This window comes from Echiichthys vipera (assembly GCF_963691815.1).
Source record: "Echiichthys vipera genome assembly, chromosome: 6".
NCBI classification, from domain to species: domain Eukaryota; kingdom Metazoa; phylum Chordata; class Actinopteri; order Perciformes; family Trachinidae; genus Echiichthys; species Echiichthys vipera.
The window spans coordinates 5,628,088-5,643,305 of record NC_139831.1 but is presented as its reverse complement, the minus strand read 5'-3'; the positions used below and the strand labels follow the sequence as shown (position 1 = coordinate 5,643,305).

General features: G+C 40.8%; 1 protein-coding gene across 2 annotated transcripts; it reads right to left on the bottom strand.

Moving 5' to 3' along the window:
- Window positions 1-5,025: 5,025 nt before the first annotated feature.
- pcgf1 (polycomb group ring finger 1) lies at window positions 5,026-14,338 on the bottom strand (the record flags this gene model as incomplete). 2 transcript variants are annotated; one of them, XM_083915020.1, is made up of 9 exons in its annotated part: window positions 5,026-5,199; window positions 5,542-5,622; window positions 7,298-7,384; window positions 9,880-9,922; window positions 10,094-10,199; window positions 11,288-11,359; window positions 11,568-11,720; window positions 11,822-11,927; window positions 14,252-14,338. In XM_083915020.1, 9 exons carry the CDS (start codon window positions 14,336-14,338, stop codon window positions 5,149-5,151), a joined length of 786 nt encoding a protein of 261 aa, XP_083771146.1. In that variant the 3' UTR covers window positions 5,026-5,148. The 2 variants fall into 2 exon arrangements, with proteins under 2 accessions (XP_083771146.1, XP_083771147.1); XM_083915021.1 differs by having other exon boundaries at window positions 11,822-11,924.
- Between the last annotated feature and the right edge of the window lie 880 nt (window positions 14,339-15,218).

Below are 15,218 nucleotides of genomic sequence, written 5' to 3'. Positions count from 1 at the left end.
CCTTCCCCTGCCTTTGTGCGCATTCTCTCTCCCCGCTTTGAATGCATCTCTCCACAAGAAGGTCCCGGTCTGGCCGCGGTGTTGAGAAAAGCCTGCTCCCACCCCTGCGCCATATGTTTTCTTCCTCCTTCTCTGAATTCGTCTTTAACACAACTGGTCGACATGATTGATTGGGTTAACCCGCCTTTGCCTCACATTAAACAGCTTCCACCGAGCCGTGGGCAATAATGGCACGCATCTGCCACTCTTCTTGACTCGGGTTTGTTTGGAAAGAGAGGGGAGAAGAAAAGTCGCCCATGAATAGCAAATGGGTCAGTGTGAGGATCCTAATGAATAAAGCTGAATGGGAGGCAGTAATGCGGCGTGCTGCTGCTGCTGCTGCTGCTGTTGGCCGACCATTTGCACCAGTTTGGAGTTTGGTGTGTGTGTGTGGAAGTGTGTTAGGTGAGGGAGAGAGGTGCTGCTACCGTGGTTATTTGATGAGAAACTCAAACAAGTGAGGTTATTGTGTTTAATATCCACCGGTTTCCAATACACACATTTGTAGGCTCCCTTTGCGCGCACGCCAGCGTCTTGTTGCCCTTTAAATTCATTTTATTCGTCATTCGGAGACTTAAACACGCACTGGGTTATTTATTATTTAGTCACGCTTAACAGTAACTGAAGATATCAAGAGTGTGTTAGAGAAATAAACTTCTGGGCGTTAAATGTATTTTATGAGCACGTTTGTTATTTAACCAGATTTTAAACTTTAATCTCTGTTGAATTTCCCTAAAATACAAATCTTAGATATAAAAAAAAAATAACACAAATAAACCGTATAAAACAATTTATTTGGAAGGCACATCAGGCCGGTTTGCAATTCATTTTACCAATGGACACAAGTGGAACCAGGCCCCTCTCACCGCCACTGACGCTTTAAAAAAAAATAACCAAGATAGATTTTGAGACTAAAAAGGAAACTAAGGGTCTTGTTAGGACAGATCTTTTTTTGGTGTGTGGGTAGAGGAACAGAGCAGACTGGCGCACACAATAGAAGTAATCGGCTGGAATCGTGGAGGTTGAAAAGTCAAGTAGGCCTTTTCTTATGGAGGCACTCTGCACTGACAGGAGGGACAACACAGAGGATGGAGCCTTGAATTAAAGTCAGGGGACAAACTGATCCAGTGTAAAAATACACACGAAAAGAACATCACTGTTTGAGACCCACAGACTTTAAGCTTATTGTAAATTGTACTCACCCTAATATCATTTTATCTCTGTATATCTCAGTGGTATTCCTTCATTGTTCCCATAGTTACTGGTTTTATTTTATTTATTAAATCTAAAACTGGAGGATATATATCAACCTAGCCACTGCACTATTATAACACAGCTAACTTATCATTTTACATTTTCCACATTGGATCACTGCATCAAAAACAGATTCATTGTCACCATTAGAACTGTATTTCTGTCTTGGATTGACTGTTTTCCTTTAATTACATTAAATTGCAGGTGAATTATATACATAAGCAGTCATTGGCTCACATAAATCCGTTGTCCCCTTTGTCGGGGGTGTCACATTTAGATGCACATATTTCAAGCATATTAAAAAAAAAAAAAAATTAAAGCCCAGAGGTGCCAAAAAAAGACAAGGAGCAACCCAAGCGTGCGGTCCGACAGGAACCTGAAATTCTTTATTTTGGCCTAAAGGTCACAGCTGTAGGGGATTATTGTGTTTTCAGCATATAGTCCCCCGAAGGGACTTGCTCACACTTTCAAAACCCATAATATGCATGTATGTGTGTGTGTGTGTGCCTGTGCTGTGTGTGTTATGCTACCGACTGGTGTGCAGGTTCATTGTATTCTTAAAAACCACAGGAGGACACAGGAGTCTGATCCGTAAGAGCCAAAGGTCCTAATGAATATCAAGGTGCCATTAAGGGTACTGGAAACTGGAAAATAAGACTTTCTAATTTTCAGCCCCCAAACCAGCTTTTAAACCTTTGTTTATGGCATTTCTCCGTCCGTTCTGAAGATCCAACAGGTTTTAACTCCACCTGCCTTACTCCACGTTACTGACCTCTGCAGTGAAACAGAAAAGTGTTGTGCCCTTGATGAACACATGGTCTTCCTTCATGTGAAATCTAAGCCCCATTTCTAGCCTTTGACCTTTAAGACTCATAAACACCAAGCACTGATATTTGTCTTTGTACACTGGAACAAACATACAAAGGAGCATTTTAGCCAATGTTACAAATCTATTAACCACTGCGTTGTATTCCAGAGCAGTGTCTCTACGATATTCAAGATGCCACGAGTGAAACTTCGTATAGTGTTGCTGAAATGTTCTGGCTGCTGCAGAACAGTCTACTTAGAAAAGAGTAGAGACAGAATAAGATACAAGGCTTGTATATGTTATCAGCCCGTGTCAGGTTATCAGAGTTTTTCCTTTCACTCTGGACAAGATCACACACACACACACACACACACACATCAAAGCTTCCCTCTGGCCTGATGTCTAAAGAGCACCAAGTGTGCCACCTAGTGTTAAAGTGGGAGGACTGACTTCACAATCAACGCAGGTGTCAGAGACGGTTGTCAGTGAAATTGTGCAAAGATAAAGAGGTTAAGGGGCTTTCTTTGGTTTTGAATAAATCTTTGAAGGACAGGATCAAAAGTAGCACTCCTGGTCAAGCTTTCAAAGCGCAGACGACAGTAATCCACCAAACCTTTTCTCTGCGATGAAATACCACCACAGTAAGTGTCACATAAACATTGGGAATATGAGGTGGAATGACAGTTGGCTTAGCTCCTTTTACACTTTGTGATGGAAACTACGCTGCTTCAAGGGGCACTCGCTCCACCGACTTCACACATGAAGTTTACTCATCAGGAGCACGACAGCACCTGTGGAAACATTTGTCTCGTGTCCTCTGTGGCTGTGGAGGAAGCTTTCCAAAGTCTAAAAGAAGTATCCTGTTGAGAATCATCCCAGACTACAACAATCACAAGTCAATAACATTTAGAAAGATGTGTGCATTTATCAGACATACACGGTCAAAGGAAAGATCCAGTTGCATTAATGGAATGTAGATTCCAGCGTTTTGGGAGCTCGGCCCATACCAGGAAAGAAAAGCCAGGAACGCAATCATTAAGTTCCTCTTTAAGTCAACAACACACTTGTGTAATATCATATTCAGTTTTTAATCTAATATAAACTATAAGCAGGTCATCAATATCATCTAATATCAATAATAATGGAAAGATCGAGATATGGAAAGGATTTTTTTGGCACTGTTGGAACAAAAAGTCCCTTTTTAATATCAAAGTAAAGACATATTAGAAAAAGAGAATTATTGCATAAGTATCTGCCCACCATGCTTTGACCCATGTACCCAAGACTGTAGTAGTTTTGAGAAGTTGCTCAATAAACTGAATTAAGATTATCTATGTATAATCAAAGTGTGGCCAGTAATCTTAAATACACCTGCATCTAATCATGAACACAGCATTGCAAACAAATCTGTGACACGTCACTGAAAACTACCATTCAGAGGAGGGATACAAGACAATTTCCAAGCATCGCTCGGATTACAGCGAGCTCAATTATAAATGCTGAAAGATCACGGCGCAGCTGTAAATCTGGCTCGAGCAAACCGAGAGCACGAGGCCACCGAGAGATCCGGACACGGAGGCAGCTACGGTTGCACAGTTGACATGAGACACACTCTAAACTACTGCTGCTCCTAGGATTGCAGCTTTATGGCTCTGACTCGTGATATGGTTAGTGTTTGCCAGAGGGCAGGTACGAGACTGAAAACAGAGTGGAAGAAGATTCTATGATCTGATGAAAACTGACCTTTCTGACCATCAAATTACTCCCCGTGTTGGGTGTAATGAGAACGCTGCATCATCACCAGTAACAATAAAAGGCTGGTGGCGGCAGCGTCTTGCTGTGGAGATACTTATCTGCAACAGGCCCCAGAAGGCCCGGGAATGTAGAAAACAAAAACCAGTGCAGAAAAACTGAAAATTCCTCCAGGAACACCTGCTACAGTCTGCAAACCTCAGAGAAGATTTATTTTGCAGTAAGACAATAACGTCCAACATAAAGCCAGAGCTACACAGGAACAGGAATATCAATGACCGACCACGTCAGAGTCCAGAATTAGTGACAGGACTTTAGAATTACTGTTCACTCACAGTCCCTATGAAACTTAGCAAAGCTTGAGCAGATTTGTAAAGAATCAGGGAATAATGCAGAGTCCGGATATGATTTTTGAAGCGCTGCCAGATCTGCTGCTGCTACAGACTGCCTGCTGTTGGGAGAGTGAGAGATTTGTTTGCACTTTCTCTGATTATCAGTGATGAAAACTATAATTACATCTGTCGAGATTCAAAGTTGTAAACCAATAAAACGAATAACTCCACGACAGAAATCAACTGGTGTCACTGCACGTAGGTAAACTTTTATAGATACTAACTAAACTGTTTTGTCCCGGTGAGAAGTTGCTTGGATTTAAAAAGGTGACTGCAAAGCCATGACGTGGGGTTCCCACTCGTCTCTATAGAGATCATTCTGCAGAACACGTGCAGTGAGGATCGAGCTGGGGTGATAGACAGGGATCAGCTATAAACTAACACGTTCCTCTATGGAGTCCGCTCAACTGTTTTCCAGCACGCATGGGAACCCATAGCTAGTATTTATATGATTTTAAAAACTATTTTCCAGCATGTTTAATACCTTTTCCAAACAACATAGATAACGGAATAAACTCTGTTAACATAAAAATGCAACAGTTATAAACAACCCCTGTTGCTACTTAACCACTAAAGGTGAGCTTTGCAAATAAAATTTAAAAATTACCAAATCGAAATATTCTTTGTGACGTGTGTTGCATCCAAAGCATGAACTACAGAGCTATTAAAGTTTATTCAAATAAAATAAAACATGTATTTCAATTCTCTCACACACTCCCCCCCTCTCTCTCTCTCTCTCTCTCTCTCACACACACACTAATACAAAAGTATTATTTTTCCCATTTGAAATTTATTTTCAAAAAATACAAAACAAGGAAAATAAGTATATGTACACAAACACTATTAAAATAGAATATGTATTGTACAAAATATGTACAGCTGTCCTCAGACTGAAAACGTGTCCTATCTGGTCCTTTTGTCCTTGATGGTGTAGTGAAGAACTAATGGTTGGGCCTAGGGGAGAGAAGATTTTAAATATTATATGTGGGATGGAAACATTTGAAATGAGGTCAAAGTCGTTATTAACATCTTCTAAATAGATCACAGACTAAAAGTGTGTCAAATCCATCATCTGGTGTCACTACCACTTGACCGATCCTGTTTAACTTGAAATGATGCAAAGTTGTGTGTGAGTGAACTATGATGATGATGAATAAGGATTTAGGTTTGAAAAATCTATTCACCGTGACACATCTTCAGTGAACTTTAGCCTCATTTTCCAAATCAACTACAGTACAAAAGAGAAAGTGTGCAGGAATGTATTGTTGGCACTCGTTAGCGGCGGCGGTACCGTACCTTCCCGAACCAGTGTGAGAGCCATAACCGTTTCATGGTCATGTGATCGGGCAGAGACTCGTTATTGAACAACATCTGGACCTATAGGGAGACCACACAAACAGATGTGAAGGGGAATCTCAACGGAACAGCTGCGATTATGATTTTTCTTTTTTACGAGAAACCTGTTTGCGGCTAGTAAAAGACATGAAGAGAAGGCAGAGATATTTTCCCCATTGAAAAGATACTGAGTTCATGACGTGACAGTGTCATCAAGACAAACAAATATATTAGTGAAGTTTAGCTAAAGCACAATTATGAAAACACGTTATTTGTTGGCCTTGAAAGAGCCTCCACACAGAGAGCAGGTCACAGGAAACACATTCACTCCCTACGGAGTGGAGAGACCAGGGGAACATGACACGTTTGTTGGCTGAAGAAATCTGGACAGGGATAGACCTCCAGAGCCAATCAGATTTCTGCACTCTGCTTTTCCTTTACTGCACTAATTATGTTTAATGAAGAACCTTTTCAAGACGAGGACTTGATCTCAGAAACAAGGCTGACACAATGGTTTGGACTTATGATTAACTAACTAATGGTTAATTAACTCTTCAGTAATTGTAGACAGTTCTATGCAAAACAATAACACACAACAATATTGCCTCAAAGTGTATGATTGTCTTCAAAGATGTCACCCATTTTTTTGTAAGTTGTCAGTTTGACCCATGGTCCGTTAACTTTCACCGGTAAGTCGGCTGGTTATGTAGCAATGAGCAAAAGTACTGTTGCTATGGTTACCTGCAGGTCACAATTAAGGGAAGGACAAAATACTATTATCACTTCCCCATGTGATACATTACCAATACACTGGCGCCATATATTGATAATTTTCTTAAAGCGAGAAATGTGTATTTTTTGCATAATTTATTAGTTTTTTTTGGTTGTATGTAAATGATAGACAAGTAATTTTACATTAGAATGATGGCACACATGGACATGGAGTTGCAGTGTGTGTGTGTGTGTGTGTGTGTGTGTGCACATGCGTGAATTAAAGAGGCACTAGGATAAAACTGCATGCACTTTGTTGTACATATTTCCATCTCACTTGTCAAATTATGCGAAAGGGACACCACAATGCAGTGAATAAATACACAATTCTTACTTTTAAAGGTATTTCTTTTCTTCTTTGGTCACAGATATCGTGACTTAATTATCAAGTATCGCTGCATTGTGATAGTATCGGATCTTGAGTTACTCTTGATTCTCTAGTTAATATACGGTGTCTTAGTGCTGATGAGTGCAACCAATCGTATATGATCTCCATGGCAACTGTTTGAGACAGCCTTACTTTGTATGAACACAGATGTAGGGCTCAACATTTCATTCTACACATTAATCCTATTTGTAAAGTCTTAGCCAATAAGGTCCCAACAAATATTGATTGAATGAAAAAAGGACCCTCGAATGTCACGTCGTCAGAAATTGGCAACAACCCTGTTCCCAAGACGAGCACTTATTTAGCACCAGTCGTGTAAAAACAGGTGTATGCTTACATGCACACTGACAAATGTATAATTATCCAATAAAGAGTTTTCTTCCATAATTTTCTCTCATAAAGACAGCAGAAGAAAGTGGATAATGTAGCTAAAGAGCCATTTCACACATTTGTTCTCATTGGCGTAAGCCAACTAAATAGACAAATATGTAATGTAATGTAATGTCACGTGTACCGTAATGTCTCCTGTCATTGGACCAATGAGGATTATTGACTGACCTGGTGTTTTTCCACGTTTAGCCGATGACAAAGCACTTTCCGTAGGTGTCTCACCTCCGCTCGGACAGAACAGCGCACGAACTTCTGCTGCGGAGACAAGGTCAAACAAATGTAGTGTAAAACGTCAGATGAGCAACACGATCAGCCAGTGACATGTTGAAATCAAGAGGCAATTCAAATAGCTGCATTAGTGTTTATTACTCTGAAATCTGAGACCACCCTGGAGTTGCCCCGGGTATGTGCTACCACCTGTGGTGGAACCAACTTAGTGCTTAGAGAGTAGAAAGATCATTTAGTTTTCCTTTTGTTCAGACAATGTGAAAAGTGTGTTTCTTTAGTTTGTCTCTTGTACACTAGAAGTACAGGCTGCTGTCTCTGGTGCTGTTTTCATTTCTGCATTCAAAATAGTTGAGTCTTTATAACCCAACGTTAGTCACAAACTGTAGGCGACAAAACACATTTGGAGCACACAAGATAACAGTGTATCGACAGGGTGAACATACTCATGTTACTATTAGATTTACAGTTAAGAAAACCCCGGCTTACTAAGGGACCTTTTCTGGTCCCAACTGACTTCGTTTTTCCACCTGAACACAGTATGAGGCAGTATTTCTTCAAAAGCTGGAGGCAAAATTGTATTTTACTGAATTTCCACCTACGTTAAAACAGTAGATTATGATTGGACACGGGAGAGAGAGCAGCATGTAACAAAAGGTTATGGGTAAAGGAAAAAAAATGAACCTATATATATATATATTTTAAGTTCACACAGAGGTTAGAGGGAAACACAACTGCACATATCAAGGGTCAGGAATGGAACCAGTGAAGCTGCATGCTCCAATTACATGGGGTAACGTAAGACACAACAATAAACAACATTTGAGTCTCACATAGTGGTGAAAGAGGGCATAGGTGAGTGATGGTGCCCTAACACGTGCAGCAGTCAACAGATCACAAAAACTTAAACAAATGCACCTCCTGTGTGACTTTGAATGTGCTGCTCGTACGTAAAAACAGATCAAAACCCCAAAACAACAACGTCCCAGTCTGTTTGAATATAACTACACAATTAAACAAAAGATTTCCTAAAGGAACACTGGAAATGACTGATGACCCAGCCTACCAATAATATGCTACAGTGAAAACATATTTAATAGAACAAAACCTGAAATTTTGATGTGAGCTCAAACTTCGATATGGTTTCACCATAGACCTCTGTTAAACAAGGGCGCCCTCTGCTGGCTGACTCCAGTCCTTGCAGTGTGTTGAACGATGTTGGCCGGGCAGTGTGGATAACACATTCCCCGTTTTAGTTAAAATGCAGCCCCAATAATCTTTGTTCAAGTCGGTTCATTCAAATCTGGGCATTACACCCCCCCACTTCCCTTTGTTTCTCACACAAACACACAGACAAATGAGCCTGTCAAGAGGATCCAGCCACGCAGGGAAATCCCCAGCAATAACTGACAAGGTAGGCACTTTTTCCAGCTTTGTGGGTTAGTCATGGCTTAACGAAGCTGTGTTTCAAACACCCACGTTTAAATGGCCACCATGGACATTTCAATGAAGAGGCACAGGGAAAAACATGAACATACAACCATGTTTCCAAAAAAACAGAATGTGATGATTCGCAAAACACTGGATCCCCATATTGAATTAAAAACAGCACAAAGACAACGTAGAAAATGTTGACTGAAATATGTAATTGTTGAAAATTATATGCTCATTTTGAATTTTCTAAATTTGTGTTCAAATCAAATACACACACACACACACACACACACACACACACACACACACACACACACACACACACACACACACACACACACACACACACACACACACACACACACACACACACACACACACACACACACACACACACACACACACACACACACACACACACACACACACACACACACACACACACACACACACACACACACACACACACACACACACACACACACACACACACACACACACACACACACACTTTTTATGCCACATTTAGGGGGGGATGTTAATTTATGCTAAGAGACTCAGTAAATCTTAATTGTCTGTTGCTCTATTCAATTTAAATCAAAGCCTATAAGGCATTAACATGTTGGGATAGATACTTTTAAATTATCTTCTAAAGTCCCACAAGTCAGCACTGATCACCAAATACTGAGTCAACATCTTTGTCATCTAGCCTCAAGTTGCTCGTCCAAAACCCTGTCAATCATTTATAAAACCTCCAATTACTGAGTAAAAAGAATGATCATATGCCCCAGTGGTGTTATTGTCCCAATCATCCCTGTCTCTCTGTGAGCATGAAGCAGCCAGAGTCCCCAGCTCTAAGTGCTGCACTCGGCTGTTGTTGCAGATGTCATTGTGCCATGTATTTGCTTAGCAGTTGAGGGCAGAAAATGACTTGTTCGGGCTTCAAAAATGTGTGCCTGGAGACATGTTTTACACGGCTGTGCAAATCTGTGAGCTGAGTGGCTTTGAAAGCATCCATAACCAGCTCAACAGTTCAACTAAATACACAGACTTTTGGAATACAACACTTAATGTCTTGGTATATGACTTACCTGGAGAGTGAGTTTTGTCTTATCTTTCCCAGCAAGCGTTGAACTGTAAAGGCAAAGCAGAGCATAGTTTTGAAAACTAAATGTTAGACAGGTTTAATTTGATAGTCTGATGCATTCAGCAGCATATTTAATTTGCATGTATTCTATCAGTTTTATCTCATAGGGATCGTTTGACGTGAAAAATACACACAATCCACCGGAGACAACGGCTCACCTTAGCCTTTCTAAACACAGCGAAACCTGCTCATCGTATCTGTAGAAATGGGCTTTTGAATGGTCGAAGCTTGTGTACGGTAAACCTGCGGCATCGGGGACAGCATCTTATGAGAAGGAAAAAACATCAGATTTACAAATTAAAGTTCACACTAATCAGCATGTCTGTGGGCAGGTTGTTGCAATGCAGCCTGTCCAACACAACAGTAACTATGTGCGGACTGCAAACCTGACACACATGCTGTTTGAGTCACCTGCCACTGCCCAGCAAACAACTGTTCACAGATCAGTCAATGTACGACTCAATGCATAAAATAATATCTGCCTGGGAACACAGTGAAATTTGATCAACTTTAGAAGCAGTGTTGCCCCTTAATTACCCCGACTGTGGCGGCCTGCCATAGTCTCATTTGTCTCGCCAGTTTCATAATGAACAGAAAATGTGTTTACACTTCTCATGATAACAAAAGGTCTCCACTGTTGGGTTTTTCACCGTTGCTTAAGCAGAGCATCTCTCACTTCCAACGAGGTGGAAAAGCACAGACAAGACGCCCCGGTCACCCCGTGAAATTGTGTTTTGATGATTTGTAACTGTGTTAAACTTCATCCACTTTGGGGATGTAACTATGTTGCTGCTTTATTCACTCAGTAAACCAGCTTATAGGTGCATTACTGGACAGTGGAGCACTCTTTTATTCCAGATACTCTTAAGTAGTGAATTACAATATATGTACTTTTCATGATGCCTTTCCTAGCAGATTATCCAATGCAACCATTCATATCTACACAATCAATGTGTTCATGATTGAATCATTTACTCTATGAAGTTTGTCATAGATTTAGCCTCTTAGTTTAGCACCCAGACTGTTGCACATAACTTTTAAATTGTCAAGAAAGTTTAATGATGTCATAGTATTGCCACTTTAGTTTACAGTCGTCATAATAATATTAATAAAAGCTTGGATTTATACAGCGCCTTTAATGGTACCCAAGGTCACTGAACAAGATAGAGATGGGGGTTAAGGAGCGTCGATAGGGCTGGGTGGATGTGAAGATGACCTTTGAAAGGTGCGATACAGAAACACCACCGCAATCACAGTGTAGTACCAAAGATGTCCCATAGACGTGTAAAATACTATCAGAACTATAAAACAATGTAATCACAGACCGTGACGATACTAAATCGAAGACTTACCGTCTCCAGTCGGTTGGATGACTCTCTCTAACCCACGTGACTGATAAAATTCCTTTATTCTTTTGTCTTCGCCTGTTCAAACGTGAATACGGAGATTAGACAAACACGACAGATACGGTGAGAGTGCTGATTTGCAAATATGCTGAAAACAGGTGGTATTTAATACTGTCAAAGCTGTAAAGCAACTTTTAATTCAAGTAAAACATTTTCTCAAGTGCCAAACTCTAGACATTGACACAGACAGGAGTGTATTTATATATATATATGTTTTTTTACGTACTTTCTTGTAGTCCAGGCACCAGTTTGTAGACAATGTCCTGCATCACTCGATCCAGTTTGAGGTTTAGTAAAGGCTGCGTTTCATGGATTTTGATGTTGCACATTGGACAATACTTGCTGGTTTGCAGGTATTTCACGATACAACTTTTACAGACTGGAAGAGCAGAAAGAAAGGCGAGACATTATTATTCTAGACATCGACCGATGCTTTAAGTTAATGACGAATCATCTCGTCCAGCTCGGTTTTAAACTCACAAGTGTGCAAACACTCTGTAATCGTTGTGGCGTCGATGAAGTAACCCGCACAAAGGTAGCAGACGATGTGTTCGTTCAGGTCCTTGATCTTCAACTTGACCTCCTCCTTTCAAGAAAGACAAAAATGTGTTTTACATTTCTTAGGGTTTGGTTTAAATGTTTATTTATCCCCCAAACAGGTTTTAGGCTACTGGGAACATCTCTGTAGTGCAAACTTCAAACTCAAAGCAAACATCTAACCTGAAAGCAAGAGGTTTTTTGTTGCAATGGATCCATAAACAGCGGGTCTACACAATAATTTCTATTTGGAAAAAACTGACTAATGTCAGTCGTAGTCCATTATTGGCCTGACTCTGACCCTGAACCTGAGACAGCTGAACATGACCTTTGACCTACTGGAGGAAGTTAGTAAAAACGTAAAGAAATGTTCCCCACCATGAAGGCAAATGAATTATCATATTAAAACAACACTTAATGTGATACTTATTCCTTCCAACTGTCCCTAAAGTCCGCAATGAACTGGGGGCAAAAGGGTGTTTACGTTTGCTGCTCCTTTTGATTGGAACCAATTACAAAACCACCTGAATCTTAGATCGCTGGTTTTAATGAACACATTTAAACAGATGCGAAAACAATTTAATGCATTCACATCTGGCTGTAGATGTTTTGAATGTTTTTATATCTTAGAAGACTTGCTTTTTTCCCCATTTAATTGTTACACGTTTGTGTGTCAGAAACTGTGTAAATTGTGCTGCCAGAACACTCTTTCAAAGGAAATCATATTTAATTATATTTAGTTTTTCCTGGTTAAATAGATGTGAAATGTAATCAAATTAAAAAAAAAGACAGGAAAGTTGTGACAGAAAAGTGGGTTGGTGTTGTCTAATTTGCTGTTAAGTGCCTTATTGACGTGGTGTGTTCCTGTTTTACACAAACCAACGGCAGCTGGGAAGAAACCAACTTTAACGCTTTGGTTTGCTGATCCCTTTGATTGGAGCCAGTTACAAAACCACCTGAATCTCAGAGACCTGGTTTTAATGAACACATTTAAACAGATGCTGAAACTTTAATGCATTAACATCTGGCTGTAGATGTTTGAATGTTAAATAGTGTTTTTATATAAATTGATGACTCTTAAATTGCCCGTAGGTGTGAATGGTTGTCTGTCTCTGTTCGTCTCTATGTGTCCTGCGATAGACTGGCGTCCTGTCCAGGGTGGACCCCGCCTCACGCCCGATGTCAGCTGGGATCGGCTCCAGCCCTCGCGACCCCGTCATGGACAAGCGGTTGAAGATTAATGAATGAATATATTGGAAGACTGTTACTTCTTACTTTTTCCCATTTAATTGTTAACATGTTTGTGTGTGAGAAACTGTAAATTGTGCTGCCACATCTTATCTTAGTTTCCTGGTTAAATAGATGTTAAAGACGTGCTGAAAGACTTGGGTGCCTGCACATCTGGCTGTAGATGTTTGAATGTTGAATAATGTTTTTATATATTGGAAGACTGTTAATTCTTACTTCTTTCCATTAAATTATTATGTTTGTGTGTCAGAAACTGTGTCACTTGTGCTGCTGCCTGTCTCAGCCAGGGCACTGTCACTTTTCTTCGACTCACGGGGCAAGTTGAGACTAATATCACACAGTTAACAGCAAATTAAACGATACTGAATAAAGAAAACAAGTGTTAACTGTCATATAAATGTGCTGTATTCTCTATTAACACAAACCTACGGCAGCCCGAAAGGAACCAACGGCAGCACGAAAGGAACCAACGGCAGCTCGAAAGGAACCAACGGCAGCCCGAAAGGAACCAACGGCAGCCCGAAAGGAACCAACGGCAGCTCGAAAGGAACCAACGGCAGCCCGAAAGGAACCAACGGCAGCCCGAAAGGAACCAACGGCAGCCCGAAAGGAACCAACGGCAGCTCGAAAGGAACCAACGGCAGCCCGAAAGGAACCAACGGCACCTCGAAAGGAACCAACGGCAGCCCGAAAGGAACCAACGGCAGCTCGAAAGGAACCAACGGCAGCCCGAAAGGAACCAACGGCAGCCCGAAAGGAACCAACGTTACCCCGCGGAGTGCAGCGGGCAGTTACCGTCCCACTTTACGCACATATCCCTTCCACTACAAGTAAACTTTAAGTTGAACTAATAGACAGGACGAATGCGTGTCCTTAAAGGATTTAAACAACAGTTACTCCACGCTGCTCCACTGTTGAGGCAGAACAACACGGGTGCTCCCACACCGTCCACGCATGCTCAGACGCGGCTCCCTTCAGCATTGCTGTCCCTCTCTCTCCATCAGCGCCGCGGAGACGACAACGATCTCCCGCTAAATGCGTGTGTTTAACTCGGCTCTGCTGCAGCTCGACTCCCCGTACGCTGCTACCCCAAAGCGGGCGAGCTCAAATAACACGCCCACTCACCTCGTTCCTCAGCGGGTCCAGTTTGTAGACGGACTGTAGCTGATTTCGTAGTCGCATCGCTATAGCCATCGGACCTTGCTCCGCCATCTTTGGGATATTATGCTGCTGAGTTCCGGGTAAACCGGAAGTGGTATTTCTGCGAGCTGAAGGAGGCGGGTAAAATATGAACGCCAACCAAATAATAATACTCATTTAAATATAAAGACGAATAAAAAGCCACATTACCAAGCCACAACAATTAACACATTTTCAAATATATACTATATTCTCAGACTTTATTTACCAAAAACAAACACACAATGCTGAACTAAATGGTGGTTGTTGAGGCCCCATCAAAATCATAATTAGGATCAGAATCAGAAATACTTTAATAATCCCAGGGGGAAATTATGTTCTTTGCAAACCCGAGCTCTACAAAAATCGTTACCTATTACAGTGTTGCAGTGTAAGGTTCTTCATAGAGCCCATTTCATCAACGCGTATTAGTAGTAGCCTTACTGTTATTCCCGATGATGATGAGGACATCCCCCTTTTTTCTTTTTTCTTTATTTCTTTTTACTATTATTTACATTTTTTACTCTATTTTGTCCTGTTGTACCTTATTTATGTACTTTTCATAATAAAAATAGCATGTTGAAGATAATGCATTCTGTGGGTAACGGGGCAGGACTAGATAGGCTTTTGCTTCTCCCGCTTTCCCTTTCAGTCATGTGAATTGTATGATTTAGTCTAAGATAATGTGTGATGATGATTGATTTAACTGACATGCCTGAAATAAACAAATAAAAAAATGTTATATCTTATTTAATTACCTTTTTTTTTACTGTGACTATGTCTGACATGGGCTGTTGGGAGGGATAGTGGGATTCATGTTGGGTTTTTTTGTTCTTCTTTTTCACTTTCAAGCAGACGCTCTGACGCAGTATGCAACTGTTGTACTTTTCTCTGACTGTCTGCAAAATTTCAA